Raw genomic sequence first — 21485 nt, forward strand, 5'->3', positions numbered from 1 at the left:
CCCGATCCTATTCCCAACCAGATTCTGCATTGGAAGAGCACATTGCATGCTATTGTGGGGGGAGAATGCAATCAGGAGGTCTCATCAAGGTTCCCTTACCTCCAGGTAGGCCCCCTGGGATCTACACCAGTTCTGTAGCCAGTGTAAGTCCAGTAAGGGCCAAATCTGGGGGAACAGGATCTTCTATCCATGTTTACCAACAAAATCCCCCCTGGCCTGCTCCCCACCTCTTGCCCTCCCCCAAACCACCCATGGCATGCCTCCCCCACCATCTTAACAAGGCCAGCACAGCTCCCAGAGCCGCTTCCATACGCGCCTTGCAGCAGCCAGGTAGCACTCAAGAATGCCTGATGTTTTGCGCCACCATAAAGAAGGTTGCACTCCTGGAACATGAGTTCTGGCAGCATGAGCAGCCCATAGAATTGGGATGTTTGTCTCCGCTGCAAACGGAATTTACTATTATGCCTTAGGAGAAGATTTCAAGGTTATAGACACAAAAGAAGTAATGCAAGAACTCTGTCTGAACTACAAAATTTGCAAAGATCTTCTGCACCACATGGTAGGCATTCTCTAGACCTGTAACCACTTGCACCTTAAAGCAGTAACGTTATTACCAAATATGTGCACAACGTAACATCTTGCTTTGTTGGTGGGGAAAGAAAAAAAAGAATTGCCAAACAGGATCTATCACACCATTGGAGGGATTCTATCTCTTCAAAAAATTCCTTTCAGGCGTTGTCATTAGAAACCTTGTCTCAGTCCCTTAGAAACACAATGCACTCTGGGAGAAGGGGAGAGGAAGAGAGAGACTATGTATGAGTGAATATAAATAAATAAATTAAAAAAACAGCAGCTGCAAACATACCAGACATTTCCTTTCTAGCAACCCAAACTGTAAGTCCAAACTGATCGTTTCCTTTGCAACCTATTTTTAATAAGAGTACAGAAAGCGACGCGACTTCCAACACCAGACCGGAAAGAGACTCCAGCGTGCCAGAAACCAGGGACACTTATTCCCAAACTGAGATGTAAGGGCAGAGCCCGCTAGTATAACCCTTCTGTAGGTTAACTAAGAATCTAGGTAAATATAAAAGAAATGTATTTGCAATTCCGTTGTACAAGCATGGAAACCAGAAGCTTAACTTGGTGTTCCTCAAAACTTCTGAAGGCCGAGATACACTTTCTTCCTGAATTAAGCCATGGACACACTCCTTCTTACACCTACAAGGGTTTATACTTACTGTGAACCAGTGAGAATTACCTGCCCTGCCCTCCAATGAGCCTACTGCTAGGTTTCTACATGAGTTACTGTGCTGAGTATGCCTCAGAACAGCGACTCAGGCAAAGACAGAACTGGTCTCTGCACTGGGAGCAACTGAACAATTCAATCACATTTTGTGCTGAGACTCACCCTCAGAGGAATTCATGGGCTGTGGATCGGTACTTTGCGCTCATAAGAAACTTTAATTTCTTTGTACATTTCTCATCACTTACTAAAAACTCTCTCCAGCACTAAATTGCGACCCGGAACTTGGAAAAGACTATCCTACCTAATGGTCACAGGCAATTTTGGAGAGGACCTTTTCAGTGGAGGTGCCCCATTTATGCCTTACATAAATGGACATTCACATGGCACCAACATTGGTATCCTTCCAATGAAGGCCCTTTAAGGCTGCCATTCCAAGCCTGTTTTGATATTTGGAACAGAGATGCTGAATAGCAGGTCTATTTGGAACAGAGATTGCTGAATAGCAATATAAAGACAAAACTTTATATTGTCAGCAGGCATTGCAATAAGTTCGCAGGTCTTCAGAGACCTTTCCCAAAGATCAGTTTCAGATTCTGTTCTTGGGCCAGAAACCCACAGATCAGCAGAATATAAATGGAGCTGTAACAGATTCTACCTGGTTTAGGGCACAAACCTAACCAGGTCCACTCAGAAGTAAGTCCTATTTTGTCTGTTCCCCAAATCAAAGTTGGAACCATTGACAGGCTTGCAGGGATCCTTAGTCCCTTCCTGGAATATTCACCTTTCTTCTAAGTAAAGGTATGATGCTGTCAGCCCATTTGTTTCAACCAGGTTCTACCTCAAACACATATGGAGCAGGGGATGGATGCCAAAACCTCCCCACTTCCCCAATAGCTCAGTTTAGATTTCAGAACTGGAAGACAAAGGAGTTTAAGCCATTGATTATAAGGAAGGAAGACACAGGAGGGGAAAGGGTTCGGCTCCCCTCATATACACGCCCCCTTTATTCTCAAAATTAGAGACCACTCCATCTTTGACACATGACTGGGGGCAGATTAGAATTTAAACAAATGAGCAATCTGTCATCATGTTGTGTAGTTTGAACCTAAAGCCCATTCTATATCTGATGCAAAATGTGGTGATTTTGCACACTGTGGGTTGTTTTCTTTTTTTTTTAAAAAAAAAAAAGCAGAATGGGGAAGGCTGCATCTGAGAAAAATAAAGGGCAGGGGGAGAAAAGGTTGCTTAAGCCTTCTCCCTCCTTTTGTTTTCTAGCACCAAATCACCAAGCTGCTTTTCAATAAGAGAGGAGATTCCGGTGAAAAAACAATACGGGAAGATAATTTTGAGATGTGGAAGGTAAACATTGACCCTTCTTTCACACAGAGACAGCCAGCCTCAGAATGTTCTGAGCTTTAAAAAAAACATAGGGAGATATGAAACTCCTTGTAAATGCTCCAGAGCCTCCACCCTTTTTACGTACAAAAATGTGCATAAGAACATAAGAAGAGCCCCACTGGATCAGGTCAAAGGCTCAGCTAGTCCAGCTTCCTGTATCTCACAGCAGTCCACTGAATGCCTCAGGGAGCACACAAGACAATAAGAGACCTGCATCCTGGTGCCTTCCCTTGCACCTGGCATTCTGAGGAAGACTACTTCAAAAAGAGAAAGCAGCAGGCACTGCTGCACACAACCACCCTGCAAGTTAGACCTGTTTGGCTGTTGAGGGCAATGGTTCTGCTCATTACACAGTTATTCCATCCTTCCTTCTTCTAAGAAATCCAGAGAGTCACACTTAGTGCTTCCCCTGTACAGCTTTAACTGCACACAACTTAGGGATGACTGATGTTTAAGGTTGTTCATACATGTACAGGTGTGCATCACTTAAGATGGAGATCCGATCCCCTGTCGTTATGTGATTAGGTCGTTATGTGAACATTCAGCCCCATTAGTGCTTTTGTTGTGTAAACAGACGCTCCCTGCCAGACACTTCACTGCACAGGCTACTGGAGACCAACTGGCTCATTAAGAGCCTCTTTGTTGGACTTTGATCACCACTGTATACACTATCTGTTAGGCAGAAGGTCGGCTGGGGCACCTTCCTTATGAGGAAAGACTATGGCGTTTGGGCCTCTTCAGCCTAGAAAAGAGGCACCTGAGGGGGGACATGATTCAGACATACAAAATTATGCACGGGAAGGATAAAGTGGATAGAGAGATACTCTTTAAACTCTCACATAACACAAGAACCAGGGGACATCCACTAAAATTGAGTGTTGGGAGAGTTACGACAGACAAAAGAAAATATTTCTTTACTCGGCGTGTGGTTGGTCTTGGAACTCCTTGCTGCAGGATGTGGTGACGGCATCTGGCCTGGATGCCTTTAAAAGGGGATCAAGGGGATTTAAAAGGGGATTAAAAGGGGACAAGTTTCTGGAGGAAAAATCCATTACAGGTTACAAGCCATGATATGTATGTGCAACCTCCTGATTTTAGAAATGGGCTATGTCAGAATGCCAGATGTAAGGGAGGGCACCAGGATGCAGGTCTCTTGTTATCTGGTGTGCTCCCTGGGGCATTTGGTGGGCTGCTGTGAGATATAGGAAGCTGGACTAGATGGGCCTATGGCCTGATCCAGTGGGGCTGTTCTTATGTTCTTATACATACTGTATACAGTACATGAATGCCTGATTCACAAAAATTAGCTCATGTACAGCCATGAACGTGGAAGTGAGTACCTGGGTACAGCATAATGCCCAAACATTCCCAAGGCTACTTGGGAGGAAGGGAATTTCACAACTGAATAGGAGACGCAAAAACACTTGGCATTCGTCTTATAAAAACAGTTTAGCAATTGCATTAAAACAGGTTACAGAGAGCCCTGATAAGATCTGGGATGGGAAGAATTATAGGAGAAACGCTCTCCCAACCCAACTGGTCTTTTATTTGGAACTCAATTGTCAATTCAATTTCCAGACCAAATAACGAGTTACTCTCATTTATTGCAGTTTAAACAAACACGGAGAGACCCTAAGACACCCCCACAAGCCTTTTGAGGCTGAGAAGCAAGGAACTGCACCTGGGACACGATGCACGCAAAACATGCATTTCTGCCCAAGAAAACTTCAAGCTACAAGCAAAGAAACCAGTTCACAAAATCATCAATTTTAAAAAAAATGCACTAGCAGCTGACCTGCTCAGTTAAAAGTTGCCCTTAACAAAAATGCAGGTGCCACTATGCCTTGTTGCCAGCTGCTTCACTTTGGGGGGGGGGGAGCAGTGGGACCCACAGCAGCTAAGGCAAATATGCTCATACCAGTATTCTGGGTCCAGACAACACAGGGCAGGGAAAGAGAAAGAATACAGGGATAGATGGACCAATGGGCTGGTTTGGCACAAGGCAGCTTCATATGTTCAAATTTTAGAATGAGTCACTCAGCCTATAAATAAATGTGTACTCATACTAGCTCCAGTGCAGCGTCAGCAGTATAATATCCTGCACCCATGTAATGGAAGGGAGAGGGGCAGTCACAGCTCAGTGGGAGAGCACATACTTTGGATGAAGAAGGTATCGTGTTCTCTGCCCAGTGAGAGATTCAGGTGACAGTACTTTATTATCAACCAACACTTTCAGAGCGAAAACCATTCATGCCATCACCCCAGAGCTGCATGATGACTTTCATGCTATAACTAGGCACTTTTGCCTTTGTAGGCCCCTGCGCATGCCTGATCTTGTCTGATCTCAGAAGCTAAGCAGGGTCAGGTCTGGTTAGTACTTGGATGGGAGACCGCCTAGGAATACCGGGTGCTGTAGGCTTATACCATAGTCTTTTGAGACTGAAGGTTGTCAACCTATATAATTTCAAGATTAAAAATTCTTTTTCATTCAAAAAAAAATTTTTCCCGTTTTAGGCAAAATTTAATAGATTTTTGTGGGCCCTTTTTTCTGATGTGAGAAAACAATTTTCTTCAACACTAAAAGTACATTTTTCTTCTTCTGACTTTAAAAGAAATAAAAACATTTTCATGGGTCCTTAAAAGTATCATGAGCCCTAGGCACTAATGGATAAGTCAGCCCTACATTACCCCATTGTAAAGGGATCCATCTGATCAACCCAAGATGCGTATCAGGAGAAAAACCTTTGCATTCCTACCCTGCCATCAAACTCCTGCATGACATGGGGGCAAAGTGTACACAGTGTTGCCAGGCCCACAAGAGTTAATGCTCTGTTGCCTCAAGCAGAACTAAATGAACTGGAAACAGAGTACCTCACCTTTCCATCTGTAAAATGGGCTAACAGCCCCTGCCTCTCCTTGTAGGGGTGATTGATAAATCCAGACTGTAAAGCTCTCTAATATTACAGTAATGGCATCATGCACTCAGACACAAGACACCAAGATGGAAGCCTTTCTGTATGCTGTCCATTGCTTGCTCTCCTTTATCTCATACAGCCTATGCATAATGCCTCATATTGAACAGTCAAGGAAGGCAGACATTTTAAGTTAGAGGAAAAGTTCTAGTTTTATACAGGTTGCAGGGGTGGAAGGAACAGGGTCAGATTCTTCATAACTTTCATATTCTACAATTATGGGTAGAAGAGATTCTCCAGAATGTTCTCACAAAAACTCAGCTGTACATCCTTAAGTAACAGACAGCTGCACTTTAAACAAACAGCCTTTCAAAGGCTTGTTACTATTTTACTGATGCAACACTGGTGATTTTATCCCAGGCCCAGTGTTCAAGTTCTAAACAAGCCTCAGTCTGAGGAGGTGGCCCTACCAGATGACTGGGGCTTTGTTAAGAACCAGTGCGGGCAGGTGGAGCAGAGTAATCTTTTTAAAGGTGCAAGTGGTTCTGTTTGGCCTATGTGCAACCTCCTCCCAGCCTTGGCAAGCAGTCAATCCCTTTTCTTCAGCCATCTCAGCCTCACACCAATTACTGCTTCCTAGGAAGAGAACTTGGAGGTCTGCCGAAGTTAGAGCCTGGGTGTATTCCAGAAGCAACGCAAGGCTGTTTCATATTTAAATGTCAAAACATGGTTTTAGTGGCTAAGGATAGAGATGGGGAGATTTTAATGCGTTTTTGGTGTGATGCAATTTTCATATTTTAATATGTCAGTTATCAGCCCTGAATGTAAGCAATAATAATTTTTTTAATATCTTTTAAATAAAATGTATGATGTAGTATAACGAAACCATAAGCATCAGTAGTTTAATGAGGGTGCCTTGAGTGGAAAATCAAAATCATGAGAGCCAAGATGGTATAGAGCAGTGTTTCTCAAACTGTGGGTTGGGACCCTGGGTTGCAGGCCAATTACAGATGGGTCCCCATTCATTTCAATATTTTATTTTTAGTATATTAGATGTGATGCTACCATGGTACATGACTGCATTTGGGGAAATGTTACAGACCTGTACTTTTAACAAGCTGCTATGTATATTCTTTTAACAATTATAGTAAATGGGATTTACTCCTGAGTACATGTAGGTAGGATTGCAGCCTAGGATTGTCAAAAATTTTCTTGCTTAATGATGTCACTTCCAGTCATGACATCACTTCTAGTGGGTCCTGACAGATTCTCATCCTAAAAAGTGGGTCCCAGTGCTAAAAGTATGCGAACACTGGTGTAGCGGCTTGGGAGTTGGACTCAGGCCTGGAAGATTCAGGTTCAAATCCCTGCTCAGCCATGACACTTCCTGTATGACCTATTGCCAGTTACTTTCTCTCAGCCTCACTGACCTCACAAGGTTGTTGTGAGGACAACAGGAGGGGAGGAACTATGTTACATCACCCTAAGTTCCTTGACGGAAGGGTGGTATAACAACGTGAAAAATAAATATCGACGGTTAAATCATGTCATGTTTCTCTTCATATTTAAAACAATTAGGCTTGTTTTCAAGATATTAATTGAAAAGTCAGACACCATCTTGCTCAGAGGCTTAGAGAAGGTGGGAGGCCATTCAAACTACTGCTCATTGGCTCTGCGCATGCAGCCTAACACATGAAACTGGACCACAGCAAGTGCATTTTCTCTCTCACTCTTTCTTTTACACACCCCAGTTCCTGAGCAGGAGCAATCCGAGTAATGAGAACCTGGACTTTCAGCCACAGTACCCCTGAAGGCCTCCAATAACTCCTAAATCATGTGAATTCCTTGGAGAGGGTGCAAATTGTGCACAGAACTCGGAGCTCGCAATGGCTAGCCATGGCACTGGTTACCACAGCCCAAACACAGCTGTCCAAATTACTTCAGATCCAAAAAGCTGGCAGCAAATTTGTAGGAGCCTGTCCTCCCAGGAACCAGACACACACCTCAAGTTCTTCAGACCCAGAAACAAACGTTTCAGCTACCAGATGACGGCCGCACCTGGGATTTCTCCAGCTCTAGCTCAAGACTGGCCACAACCCTTATTTGTCCAATCATGTTGCACAAATCAGAAGGTAAGATTTACAAGCTCGCTAAGGGGTGGAGGTAGGCGAAACACTAGAGACCACAATAGTACCCTAGAAGCCCAGCGCAAGAACAGAACACAGCTCTTTTATAGAAACACCAATTATAATGAAACTTGACTCTTCAGATGAGTTAACTGAAACGTTTAAAATGGAAATTGGAGCTTCTCCCGAGCACTGAGTTATGGTGCGGGCTTCTTGGTATTAAGAGTTTAATGACTGGAAGACATATTCCAGGAAAAGCTTTGCAACATGCAAAACACTCAGTCAACATACAAATTGGGGGCTGCTGCATGTGGAGGATTAACTCTTTTAAGGACATCTGAAGTTTTTCATTTCAAAATACTGTAACGTTAAGTCTCGCCTCTGCCACAAACTCACCGGGTGCCTTTGGGCAAGTCCCACAGTCTTCCCCATTTGCAATATGGGGATAACAACACTAATCCTGTGCATGTTTACTCAGAAGCAAGCCCCAATGAGTTCAGCGGAACTTGCACCCAGGTAAACATGTACAGGATTACAGCCTGACCTTACAGAGCCACTGATTGCTGTATACAAAACGTTAACGCACGTGAAGTGCTTTCAACTCTCACTTTGCTAATGCTACTTATTATTCAGTAAGAAAGAGACCTCTTTTCCAGCTTCCAGGCCGTAGGTTAATGTATGCAAAGGCATGGGGCTGACTGATAAGCACTAGGCACTTCTTTTTTAATTCCATTATGAACACTTATTTCAAGCTGCTTACTAAATTGCATAACTTTAAACACAGCAGACGACTTGTGGTCTCCCATTCTGTAGTGACTTACACCTCCAGCATGCTATACAGTTAAGGCCAATTACCACTAAGTTTCTGTGCAAGAGACTGGTAGAAGCCCAGCTCCAGTGGTGTGTAGGATATCCGGAGGGGGGGGGGAAACACAGAAGAGCCTGCAATGAATGAGGCTATAGAATGTAGCAATCTGTACCAAGGAACCTGCCCAGCCTGCCTGTCAGCTGAGGCTACAAACTTGCACATATAGAGACAGCCAACTACCTGAACAAACTTTTGTAATAATTACCGAGAGACCTGTTTTGCTGCCCCTAATGCATAACAAACAGGTTCTTTCCAGCTTTCCTTTCGACAGAGATAAATATCTTTATAACAGATGGAGGGGTTAGGGAAGGGATGCCAACAATTCAAGACACTGCATGGCCACATATATTTATTTCAGGGATGGGAAAACACGTTTCAAGTTTCTAGACTTTAATATCACATGTATAGGTGACAGTTTTCCTCAGAGATGGGAAAAAAAAAATCAACATCTTGGGCATCAGCATCATGTTTTTAGGTGCTCAGGTACATTCCAGCTCTTTCTGTTGCAAATTGATCTCTAAATCCAGAGGCATGGAAATGGCCTCTCATCCAAGAGGACTTGAAAAGAAAATTAGGTAAATTCATAGGAAAATGAATTTTCTTCTAGCCAAATCACTACATGGGACGTCCACACTCAGAGGCACTTTTTATTTTTATTATTAACAACAGTATTTACCAGTATGTAACGCTTCTCAACAAAAAAAAGTTCACAAAGAGGTTTACAGATGAAACAAAACAATTAAAGAGCTCCCCCTGACCCAAAGAGACTCACAATCTAAAAAGATGCAGAACACCACCAGCCACTAGAAAATATGCTGTGCTGGGGTGAAAAGGGACAGTTATTCTATCTCTGCTAAATATGCGAGGAGCACCACTTGAAAAAGTACCTCTTCACCAGTCAGCAGGAGACGCGCACCTTCGCTTTGGAGATCAGAACTTGGGGTCAAACTGCAGGAGAGACCTGTTGAAGGTGAGCAGCCCTGCTTGTGGGCTTCCTGAAGATATCTGGCTGGTCACTGTCGGAAACAAGACACTTGGCTAGACAAGTGGACTAATCTAGCAGGGTTAGGTCTTCTTATGTCCTTATTTTTAGCCATCTTCCTCCACCAGTCTAACACTGGCTGCACCCCGAACGTCCAGAGGAACCAGTCATTTGCCTGTTAGCAGCCAACTTCTCAAATCTGCTGTCACAACAAGAAAGTCCAGTTCTGCTGTGAGCTCTTAGTGGGGATTGGGAGAAAGATCAGGAGATGGCAATGCTGCCCACATGATGCTTGGGTTCTGAAGTCAGAGGGAGGTACTGAAGTCAGAGGGGTTTTCCCCCAACTGAAGGGGCAGCACTGGGGAAATCTCAGCAGTCAAAACCAAAAAAGCACTTGAAGGCAGATGGGGGTGGGGGGACCCGCTGACTGTACATTCCTGGAAGGGAGGAACCACACTGAGCTTCTGACAGAGTTAGGCAGCTCCATGTGTATGCTAGGCTTCGGGCAAAGCTAATGAGAAATTTAGAGAGACAAGGGGAAAACAACACTTGATGTCAGTTTCCCAGTGGCCATACATGCCTGAGCCACCATTCCCAAGCAGGCCTCTGAGGACTGCACTCAGACTTTCACAGCACTGTGGCAGGACTCTCCTTAAAACCAAACCACAGGTGGCAAGAGTCAAGAGCTTAAGAGCCCTGCAGGACCAGACCAAGGGCCAGCCTAATCCAGCATCCTATTTCCCACAGTGGCCAACTTCCAAGAAGCCCATAAACGCCACAGTCTTCTCCAGCTGTTGTTCTCCCACACAGCAGTTGGTACTCAGAGGTAGAGTGCCCCTGATCCTGGAAGCTTCATGCAGAAACCAAGAACAACAGTAAGACTTGTCCTCTGTGATATTTTTCTCAGCCCCTTTTGAAGCCAGCTTCCACCACCACATCCAGTGGCAGTGTATCTCGTAACTTCATTATGCCCCATGTGAAGAAGCATTTCCTTAGGTCTGCCCTGACTCTCCTGCCAATCAGTTGCATGGGGTGACCTTGGGCTCCAGTGTGGTAAGAGAAAGGGAGGGAAGCAGCTCTCTACCTAGTCTACATACGCCATGCATATGTTTATCAATTATCATATTCTAGCTGACTAATCCTTTCCCAATCACTGCATTTATGAAAGGTTGTTTCCTTCCCTGCTAAGTTTCCAAATGCAGGGGAACACAGCGCTATACTCGGCTGCCATTCCTTAAACAAGGTCTCACCCACTGCTGCTCTTTGTCCCCCCTTAAACACTATTAAGTTGCTCTTAATGATATATTATTGGATCAAGGTTTTTTTATGTAAATCATTTAATCAACTCTTATTAGCTGTCTTGAGTATTATTATAGAAAACTGGGAAATAAATGCCAGAATTTACATGAGTAAAATCTCCGGGGTTTTCCAAAAAGCTTCCCCCACCTTTGAGTTCCTCCATTTGAACCCTTCAGAAGTTGGGGGGAAGGGTGAAACTAAACGTGACTTTAATCATATAATTAGTCCTAGCAGGCTGGATTTCACCCCCTCCCAAATAGCATAATAGCATAAGGAAGGGAACAATCTGGATCAGCTCTATAACAGGAGATATGAGACTTTAAGCCATTTCTGCCCAATGTTGCATATACACAACAGGGACCAAATGTGTACACCTGTGGGCCAGGCAAAAATAGGTTTAATTAACCCTAGACGCTGCTGCAGTATCAATCCAGAATGGGTCCACTGGGCATGTTAAAAGCTCCCGTTAAAGCGAATGTCTCTAACACTTCCATTTACACCCTGACTGCTAAAGAACTTAAAAATATAGTGCCAGAAGTGGCACTTTCCAGCTTCCTTCAAACCTTAATTTGAGTCCAGGCAATGTCCTGGAACCTGTTTTGATGTCCCTAGAACACATTACCTTTAATAACAGTACCTTGGAACACAGAAAGCCTTTCCAACACTACCAACTAACCACAGTTAGCTGCTACCTAAACACTGGTATTTGGAGAAAGGGCTCCCAGGTGAAAAGGCTGACACGCATGCAGGTGTGAGCCCTACTACCTCTCTTTTTAGAGCTGGGCGACAAAGACTGGAGTGCTGCAGTCCTAGGGATATTTTTGTACGCCTCTTCCTATAGCCCCAGACCGTCTCTCTGTCCAATTCTGCAGCCCCAACTTCTCCCCCTATCTTTCACTGATTCTACCATCCCTAAGCAATACCATGAGTGATGCTATCTCACTGTGTCTTGATATACCTGAGGGGGCCCAAAGAAAAAGGCACAGACCCCAGAGGGGAAATGTGGCAGTTTCCATATTCATAAATAAATCAATAGCTTCTTAAAGAGAAAAACTAAGTATCCAGAAATATACTCCCCTTAGGAACTGGAATATCTTGGAGAAGTTCTAAATGAGTAAAGACACTCACAGGCCACTCCTAAGTCCTCCTGGAGCTGGCAAGCCAGCTGGCCTGCCCTGCATCCAGAGCAGGGTTGGGACTGCTGATGGGCTCAGCCCAGGGCAAGAGGAATTCAGTCCCCTTACCCCAGGTGATGCCATAGCAGCCCCAATGGGACTATTCGGATCTGCGCCATCTCAAGAGGTGGTGCAGACCCAAGCAGCCCAGAGCTGCCCCAGGACACCTGAAACTGAGGTTAGTACCAGGCACTTTTGCTGGATCCTGGCCCCACCCACCCCCACTCAGTCGCAGCTGGCCCATGGAGCACTCTGTTTCCACTTTCAGTCTTCCATGCACATATACTCATCCACATACTTTTCACCCACAAATATTAAGTCCAAGGCTCAATTTGTGTGCCTGTTCCAAGCTGACAGGCAGAACGTAATTCCTTAAGTTTCAAGAAGTTGACGCATGTGGGCACCAAACTATTTACTGCTTGTGCCCAGAATTTCCCAGATCAGTACTGGGCAGACTCATAAACATTTGATGTCAGCTTCTAAATACTGTATGTGAACATTTTTCCCCTCCCTTAAGGTTCTATAATGCAAATTCAGTTTTCAGCAGATAAATTAACCATATGGTTGCAGGGATACAAACAACTTCTATCCTAGTAATGCTTCTGGCAAGGGAAACCCACCTCTTGCTAGCACTCCTGCTAGATTGCAAATTACATTTCAAAATGTCATTGTTCTGCCAGGATGAGAATGAAAAGATGTATACACTTCTTGTGCAACTCTCATAAGCGACAATACAAGTGCCATCACTGCAGATCAAAAATACAATTCTTTTACTCTACCTTAGTTTTTGTATGTTTTCTAAAATTATTTCTTTTGATGTTTATGTTTGGTAATGTTTGAGTGTTCATGTATCTTCTTAAAGTGGGGGAAAGAATGTAAGATTGCCCCCTTCTCTCTGAAGATACCCCACCAACATTTGCTTCTTACTTCATGACGACTGCAATTCTACTTCTGAATAAACATAAGTAAATCCTACTGTGTTAAGCCATTTCTGCCCAAAGTAGCATATACACAACAGGGATCAAATGTGTACACCTGTGGACTGGGCAGAAAAGGGTTAAATGTAGCTGATGCCTTGGGAAGTGTCCACTGGATTGTTGCCTTAGGGCCCAATCCTATCTAACTTTCCAGCACTGGTGCAGCTGCAATGCAGCCCTGAGGTAAGTAACAAACATTCCCTTATCTTGAGGAGGCCTCTGTGACTGCCTCCCCACCACAAGATGCAGTGCATGCCCCCTTGGCACAGCTGCACCGGCACTGGAAAATTCGATAGGATTGTTGTCTTAGTAAGGGATTGCTTAGGCAGCATCCTTAATTGGGGTTGCCAACTTTTTTTACCATCACTACTCCTGTTTAACACAGAAATTTAGCAAATGATCCTCCTCCTGTCATTTTATATCCATTGAAAAGCACCAGTGGCTTCATGTCAGGCTGCTTTTCAAGGCAGCCCAGTACTAAATATTTATTTTGCCATTTATACAGCAGCAAAACTAATGCTTCTGCATGCTTAACTACCATGAAATCTGTATGTAAATTCAGGGTAACTACCTTAACTTTCCATAAAACATAGGAAAGTCAGGAGGATTTCCTTTCTCCAGACATGGCTGGAACATAGCACTCAGTTATGCAAGAGCAAACCCTGCTGCCTTCAAAATAATTTACGCATAACATCTACTGTATATTCAAGTCTGCCAAATCATGTGTACATGCATCTATATGGATACTTCAAGATACGTATTTTTAAAAATTTGTATATGAGAGGACTTCAACAAACAGAAAGGAATTGTATTCCAAACATTCCTGTAAGAATTAAAACAGTGTGTATCAAACTGGTTGCAATCAGGTCAAGCTCTAAACTTAGTGCACTTTTCTGGGCTCCCCAATCCAACAACCTTCTCTTCACCAAGCAGATGTGCAGTCCATTGTTCTGCATTACTTTTCAGTGGACTAAGGTACTGAATCAATCCTGGCATTATAAGAGTAGAAGAAAAGTGGGTGTAAATGCTTTCCTAAAGCCAGACAGTCTGGGAGGGTGCTCAAGAGATCCTGTTCCAGTCCTCTTATAACAGTCCTTCCTCTAGTCCTTCCGTGGTCGGCCAAAAGTTTGGGTGGCTGCAAAGTTCAATCTCTGCTCTTTGGAAGACAGCATTTTAAGAACAAAAGAACAGCCCTGCTGGATCAGGCCTATCTAGTCCAGCTTCCTATATCTCACAGTGGCCCACCGGATGCCTCAGGGAACACACAAGACAACAAGAGACCTGCATCCTGGTGCCCTCCCTTGCATCTGGCCATCTGCCCTCCCTTGCATTTTGGGTGCCATCTGCTACAGGATCTTCACTCTCTCCCTGGAACTCCACATACAGATCTTCCAGGTGTCATGCCCTCCTTAAGAGTTTGAGAACTACTAAATTAATCCCATTTTTCATAAAAAGCAACAGGGAAATAAAAGCTTCATATAACTGATGCCTACTACCCAATCACTAATTTCAAAGTCCGGATGACAAGTTTCACCCTGATCTTTTAGAAACAAAACCAAACACAAAAAAAATGAGGTCAACATTGCTGTACACACATCACATCAGGGACCACAGTGGGGCAAATAGAGTCACTCTTGAAAATGGGAAGCACAACTTAGTTTTTGAATTGTTCCGATGAGGCTTATCACTAGGAAGCAGGAGGTGGCTTGAAGAGGTTCTCCTTCCAAGTGGTTGCTTTTAGTATGGGAAGAAAGAATGTGTGGCTCATGGTTCCATAGCAACTTGGCATGAAAAGACAACGGTCCAGTTTGCCATTAGGAAATGAACGAGGCTAGAACAGATCTTGCTACATGTCACCTGGCACTATCACCACCACCACCGCTCCTCAAAGGCAACAGCATATGTCTAACAGATGCCTGTCAAAAACGGAAATTCCACAGCCTCCTTAACTAATCCTGACCTTTAGGTTAGGTTAGGAAGCAGTCAGGCCATCCTACAATAGTTAAAAACGAGAATAGATAACAGGACTTTAAAGCAAAGTTAGCAGCATAAAGCATGCAAAAGTTAGTTAAAACCAAACAATCTAGAACTCCTGGCAAATAAAAAGAAGTATTCACCTCGTACCAAAAGGGGAACAAACTCTGTACCAGGCAAACCTCCCTAAGGAGAGTATTCTTCAGGCAAGGGGCCCCTACAGAGAAGGCCCCTTCACAGGTCCCCCACTTGCCACTCATCGGATTGGGCAGAGCTCAGAACAAAGTATCTGAGGTTGATCTCCACAACCAGGCAAGTTGATATGGGAAGAGATACCTTGATACTAAGCCACTGAGGTTTTTTTTCAAAGCAGTAACAAGAACCTTTAATTGAGCTAGCAAATGGACTGGGAACCAATCAAGTTGATTCTATACTGGGGAGATGCATTCCATACCTCAATGCTAGTAGCCCAGCCGTAGTATTTAGTACCATCTGAAGTTTCTGAACAAGGACAGCCTCACACAGAGAGCACAGCAATAATCCAATCAGGATGTTAGTAGTTGGATGTAGTAATCAACCAGTCGGCATGGACGACTATGGCCAGACTGTCTACAGCCAAGAGAGGTCACTGCTGGCAAAAGGTACTTGGTACTATTGAGGCCATCTGGACTCGCACTGAGATGGCCAGATCGAACATCACTCTCAAGCCTGCTCTTTTGGCAGGGGCACAACCTCATCCAAAGCAGGGCAAACACGCTCACCGGGACCACCCAGCAACAGCAACTCCAGTGTCTTAGGATGTCGCTTCGGTTTACTGGCTCTCATCCAGTACTGAAGCAGAATGTTCCACAGCGGGACTCCACCACCTGATATACTACTCTGTTTACTAGGACTTCAGTGCCACCATCAATCAATTCTGTAGTCCTTCCTCCTCCGCCCCAGAACCTGAACCCACACGAATCCAAAAACATAACGGGAAATGTAAAGACAAAATGGACTTCCCAGGAGCCATTTCTTTGGAGAACAGTTGTTGAAATCTGGGATGTTAACTATGCCATCCTATGCAGGTCTATCCAGGAGCAAGTCCCACTGAGTTAAATGGGCCTTCCTCTCAAGTTCATGTGTGTAGTAAGTGTGCAGCCTAAGAAGGGTTGAGGACCTTTAAAAGCACTGGGGTGTGTGCAGACATTTCAGATGTTCTCCTGCATTGACAGTGTTCAGTACATGAATGTGCTGCACTGTCTTAGGCTCTTGGCACCGGGCCAAAGAGAAACTGCAATGGTGCCACTCTGTCTAGGTAAGCCTGTAGGTGGCTTTCAATTCCCATCTTGAAAACTTACCCAATGAGTCCAAACTGCAAAGAAACTATTGCAGACTATGTGGTTTTGATAGCAGTAAATATATTACATAAGCTTTGGTGCCATTTTTGGACCTGTGACTAGGGCTGTGCTTGGTGTGGGAGATCAATGCTACCATCTCACCTTAATTACATTGCTGAGGTAACTTCCTGCTGTTTTGGACCCAACTGATTCCATATCTACCATAGTCAAAATTATGTCATTCTTAAATGAGACTACCAGATGCATAGTCTAGATTTGCCTCAGACATAAGGAAAAATCAGAGCACAATTTGTTTTAGGGCTAAGGTTCAGTGAACTGATTGTATTCACACTGAATGGTGTCTGTGTATTTTTATTATACATGCCTAAAGTGTGCTATTTATTTATTTCCTCTTTGCGACCTCATGACTTTGGTAAAGGCATCAACAGATCTGACCAGCACCACTGGACTCCTTTTGTAGAGGAAAAATGGTCTCTCTTATTGTTTGTTCTAAGTCGACTTCCTTCAATCCACTTGATTCTTGTCCACACATTTAATTGTTCATTTTTATTTAGGTTTCTAGCCCACCTCTTTCAAAGCTCCAAGCATAACCATTTCAGACATGAGGGGAAGCACACACTACGTTTGTATATCATATATAAAGTAGCCTGTTTAATCCATAACGCAGCTGTTAAACCTTATCCCCCACAAGAAAATATTCCAAACTGGACTTTGCTGGACCTCTTAAGGAAGGAAGGTCCACACAACTCAGGGGCAGTCATGGAGAACAAATCGATGAACTTGTCCTCCCTTATCTGACCAGACATTCTTTCAAAACAGCAAAGAACAGTCAACATGACCCTTCCGACATTTCCCCCCATTCAGAACAGATGCCATGCTCTCAGCCTTGCCTCACACACAGTGACTAGACCAGCTCTCCCTGTTAGAGATCTCCTGAATTCTATCTAATCCAGCAATACCAAACTTTGGTGGGGTTGTGCTTTTCGAAAATGTAGACCAACGACAGGGCAGTATTGAAAAGAGCAGCTACTAGTCCATCAAGCCACTGCTGGGAAGTCAAAACCAGACTAGGGCACATTCCCAAGACAGAATATTACAGTTAACCACTCAAAATCCCCTTTTTCTTGCTGATCAAGCCAGCAAAAGTTACTCGTGTCTCCCTGTGGTGCCACCCACAGAGACTGAACACACACAGGCACTGGGTCCTTGCCTAGATGCCTCAGTGTATCCTCAGGTTCTCACATAGCCTTCACTTCAATGCCTTGACCATAAAAAGAGCAGAAACCACTGCCAGTAAATGCCTCTAATTTTGCTTATTAGTTTTACTGGTAACCCTCAGCTTTTCCTCCCCCCCTTTTTTTTGGCACAAGTGGGCTCACTTCTGTGCACATTTACAGAGGCTGCTGGGTACTCGGTTTGCTTTGCCTCTTGATTGCCTAAAAGAGGACTCCATACCAAAGCTAGTCCTCTTCTGGTTGACTGCCATAAAAGCCTCCATTTTCCTGAAAAGGGACATGTCAGAAAAGCACCTAGAAAATGCTAAAAGAGAAGTTGAACCCTTCTCAATAACCAAGAGGTACACAAAAGGAACAGAAATGGGGAAGAAACAAAACAAACAAAAATAGAGCAGAACTAAGAGAGGTACCTGATTAGATTTTAATCAACAGCCCAATATTATGAATATGAACTTCAAAATAAATGCTCAACACCAGCTACTTTCACCTCTTGCGCAGTCTAATCCTATGCATGTTTAGTCAAAAGCAAAGGATTATTGCGGCCTAAATCCTCCAAAACAGCCACTTTCACATCTATTAACAGGTGGTGGGTAGAATTGTTCACTCAAGCTGAATGTTAAACACTCAAGTAGTAAAGAAAGGAACAGAAAATCTAAGGAATATCCACATGTCCTTCATACCATATCAACACACTCCCGAATAAACACCCCTGGTTCCAGAACAGCTCTATTCCACTATACAACAGATACAGGGCATTTCTGCTGCATTTCACATCATGGAGATGTTGATCTGGCCAACCTCTGTTTAAACCAGGGACATTCATTTTTTGTCTTGGAAAAATACTAATAAAATAATCACAGACACACAAATGACCATCTCAATAAAACAGGCAGCAGAAGACATTAATTCAGGAGCCAAGTCCTCTACACAAGAACTTCTGAAAAAGCTGACACCCATTGAGGCAATGGTATTCCACAGGCTCCTTCAGAAAACTGTATGTGTGTGTATACACATGCAGACACACATATGTGCATGTCCACAATCTGGCCTCATGACACCAGATAGTGCTAAGAGGTAAAGATATTAAGAACAAGTGAAAATCTCTTTTTTCCCCCAGGGGGAGGAAAGATGCCCCATAACTAAGCAAGCAGCTCTGATGAATCTCCAGTCTTTAAACAAATCTCCTGTCCGATCTGAGATACCTTAAGGCTGCTGCACATTTACTGGTGAGTAAATCCCATCAAACCCAGCCGGGGTGCCTGGGATGGGGCTGACAGGCACCCACAGGGTAAACAGAGGTGCCCAACAGAGGGCAAGCTGTTGCCCACAGCCTCCCCTCTTCTGCTCTGGAGGCTCAGGGTCCAATCCTATCCAATTTTCCAGTGCTGGTGCAGTTGTGCAAGTAGGGTTTGTGCTGTGGTGAAGGGGCAGCCACTGGGGCCTTCTTAAGATATGGGAACATTTGTTCCCTTATCAAGGGGCTTCATTTGTGGCTATGCCAGAGCTGGAAAGTTGGATAAGATTGGGCCCTTAGCCATTTGGAACACAGCTTGGATCCAGAGAGACCCCTTTCTCTCCAGAACACAAGGGGAGGGGGAGCTGCTGGCCAATGGTGAAGAGAGAAAGGCTGATCAGCAAACACATCAGCTGAATAAACAGAGGCACAAATAAACGAGGGGGGGGGAGGAAGAGAGAGCCAGAAAGAGGTTGGCAGCAAAGGAAAATGCCAGTGATTCCAATCCCAGTCTAGGTTCCCTTCAAGGAGGAAACTGGTTTCCAAAAGCACCAACCAGGCAACATTGAAGTGCCTAGGCAAGGCGCCTTTCATCATCGAGGAAAACACCAAGCTAAACAGATTACAAAGGTGGAGTTCTACTCTGGGGGAAAACCTGAAAGAGGTAGTTCAATTTCCTTGACACAGTCAACCCAGGACTGCCAACCTCAAGCGCCCTTCTGAGTGCTATCGCTGGACTCTTGGGACGATCTGAAATCTGGGAAGGGTTAGAAGGGGGGGTGGAATGTTCATGTCCACAAGACAGAAGATGGACACATCCAGCATCCATGTCCATCCTCACACAGGATTTTTAAGAACTTGTTGTTTTCATGGAAGGTTGCCCAGGGTGGGGACCCAATGGTGACACTGGAGACTTGGGTTTCGGAGGAGGGCACAAGGGGCGCCACACATTCTGCTGGGTTCAGCCTGCAACTGACCAGAGAGGTGCTCTGGGTGTGTGTTTGTGTGACATCCGTGCTGCCAGAGAGGGGAGCTGGAGGAGATCGCGTAGAAAAAAAAAGGGGGGGGGAACCAACGCTGGATGGCTCCTTTCCTGCTGCTACATAACTGAGATGTTTATGAAAATTCCCCAAATCCCAGCCTCGCAAGGAAAGGCGAGGGGGGAGACGCGGGTGGCGATCCAGAGCAACAAAAACAAGTCCCACGGGGCGGGGGGGGGAGGAAGAGGGCATCAGAAGAACCACACTGAGGCTGCAATCCTAGCCACACTTTCCTGGGAGTAAGTTCCACTGATTCTAATGGGACTTACTTCTGAGTAGAGAGGCACAGGATTGGGCTGTGGGGTTGCAATCCTAGCCACACTTTCCTGGGAGTAAGCTCCATTGACTCTAATGGGACTTACTTCTGAGTAGGCAGGCACAGGATTGAGCTCTCAGGCTTCAATCCTATCCACAGTTTCCTGAAAGTAAGCTCTACTGACTCTAACTGAAGTTACTTTTGAGTAAGGCACAGGATTGGGCTCTTAGCTCGCCCAGGGGTCCAGCTGATCTGAAATCCCCGCGTGGAGTGGGGGTGGTGGGAAGAGCCTGAACTGAGAAAACTGACCTCACTACTACCATTTTAAAAATAAATATAAAATGGAAGGGTGTCAGAGCAGGTGAAGCCTCACTGATCGTTCTCAACACATACAGCAGGGACAAAGCCCTAGCACAGACCCTTCCTCAGGAATCCCGAGAAAAGGCGTTTCAGATGCAGCCACTCTCCCGCCCCCACGCAGCCCCAGGGTTCAAGGGATTCCCCCCCCCCCAATCGGGAGTAAGGCGTGGGAGTAAACAGGCACATCAGATTTGCTGCCTGAACGTCTTGCAACATAAGCAAAGCAAAAAAAAAAAAAAGTTTCCAACTCCTGCTGCCCCCTTACCTTGTTTTGAAAGCACCAAGGCTTCGTCCCTCTGCACTTGAGTGATGATAGACCGGCTTTCCATCTAACAATCCCACAGACCCTGGGGATCCTTTGGTTGGGAGGAGGAAGGGGGGGAAGGAGGGAAGCGTCCAGGGAGGAGGAACCGGGTGGGGGGGGGAAGTGCAATGGGGAAGGGAGGGTTGGCGTCCTCCTTCAGTTGCAAAGCCCCGGAGTAAGCTGCATGCAAAGGCAGCAACGTAGAAGCTCCTCAGATCGGGTCCAACATGGAGAATCCAGGGCTGGAGCAAAGGAGGGGGCAAAGAAAAGCCACACACACTCACACAACCAAGGGAGGAAATGGGACACAGGCGGTTTCCAGTCCCCCCGCCTCCTCCCTCCTCCAGATAAACAACCAGCCGCAGATCCCCTCTGCACCTGGCCGCAGCTTGACAGCTCCCCGCCACCGGACCAGGTGGGCGCTCCCGCGCGCGCAGCACCCAGCCGCGAGCAAAGCGCAGGTCCGGGAGCCGCGCGAGTGTTGCAACGTTCGATGCTTTTGTTATTTTGTGACCAGTCCAGGGGCGCTCCACGCAGAGAGTAGCCTTGAAACCGCTCCGGCGCTCCCATTGGCCCGGCGCGGGGAGAGGGCGTGGCTGAAAACTCTACTATGCGGTGTTTACCTAACAAACATTCCAGCCGCCGGAGGGAAGAGAAGGGCAGAGAGGACCACACCTCTGGGAGGGGGGGTGGCTTACGAGTAGCTGGGCGGCTGGTTGCTCCCACTAGGAATCTCTGACGGAGGGAAAGAGTAGA

The 21485-nt window shown here is 45.2% G+C and overlaps 1 protein-coding gene across 2 annotated transcripts in view; it reads right to left on the reverse strand.

Annotated features, from left to right (window-relative positions):
• CTDSP2 (CTD small phosphatase 2) overlaps positions 1–21246 on the reverse strand; it is a 56398-nt gene extending 35152 nt beyond the window's left edge. For both annotated transcript variants that reach the window (XM_066614707.1, XM_066614706.1), the window contains exon 1: positions 20691–21246. In XM_066614707.1, coding sequence (XP_066470804.1) covers positions 20691–20754 — 64 coding nt within the window. In that variant the 5' untranslated portion in view covers positions 20755–21246. The remainder of the gene's footprint in view (positions 1–20690) is intronic.
• Positions 21247–21485: the final 239 nt, after the last annotated feature.

Source organism: Tiliqua scincoides, chromosome 2 (assembly GCF_035046505.1).
Source record: "Tiliqua scincoides isolate rTilSci1 chromosome 2, rTilSci1.hap2, whole genome shotgun sequence".
Classification (NCBI taxonomy): domain Eukaryota; kingdom Metazoa; phylum Chordata; class Lepidosauria; order Squamata; family Scincidae; genus Tiliqua; species Tiliqua scincoides.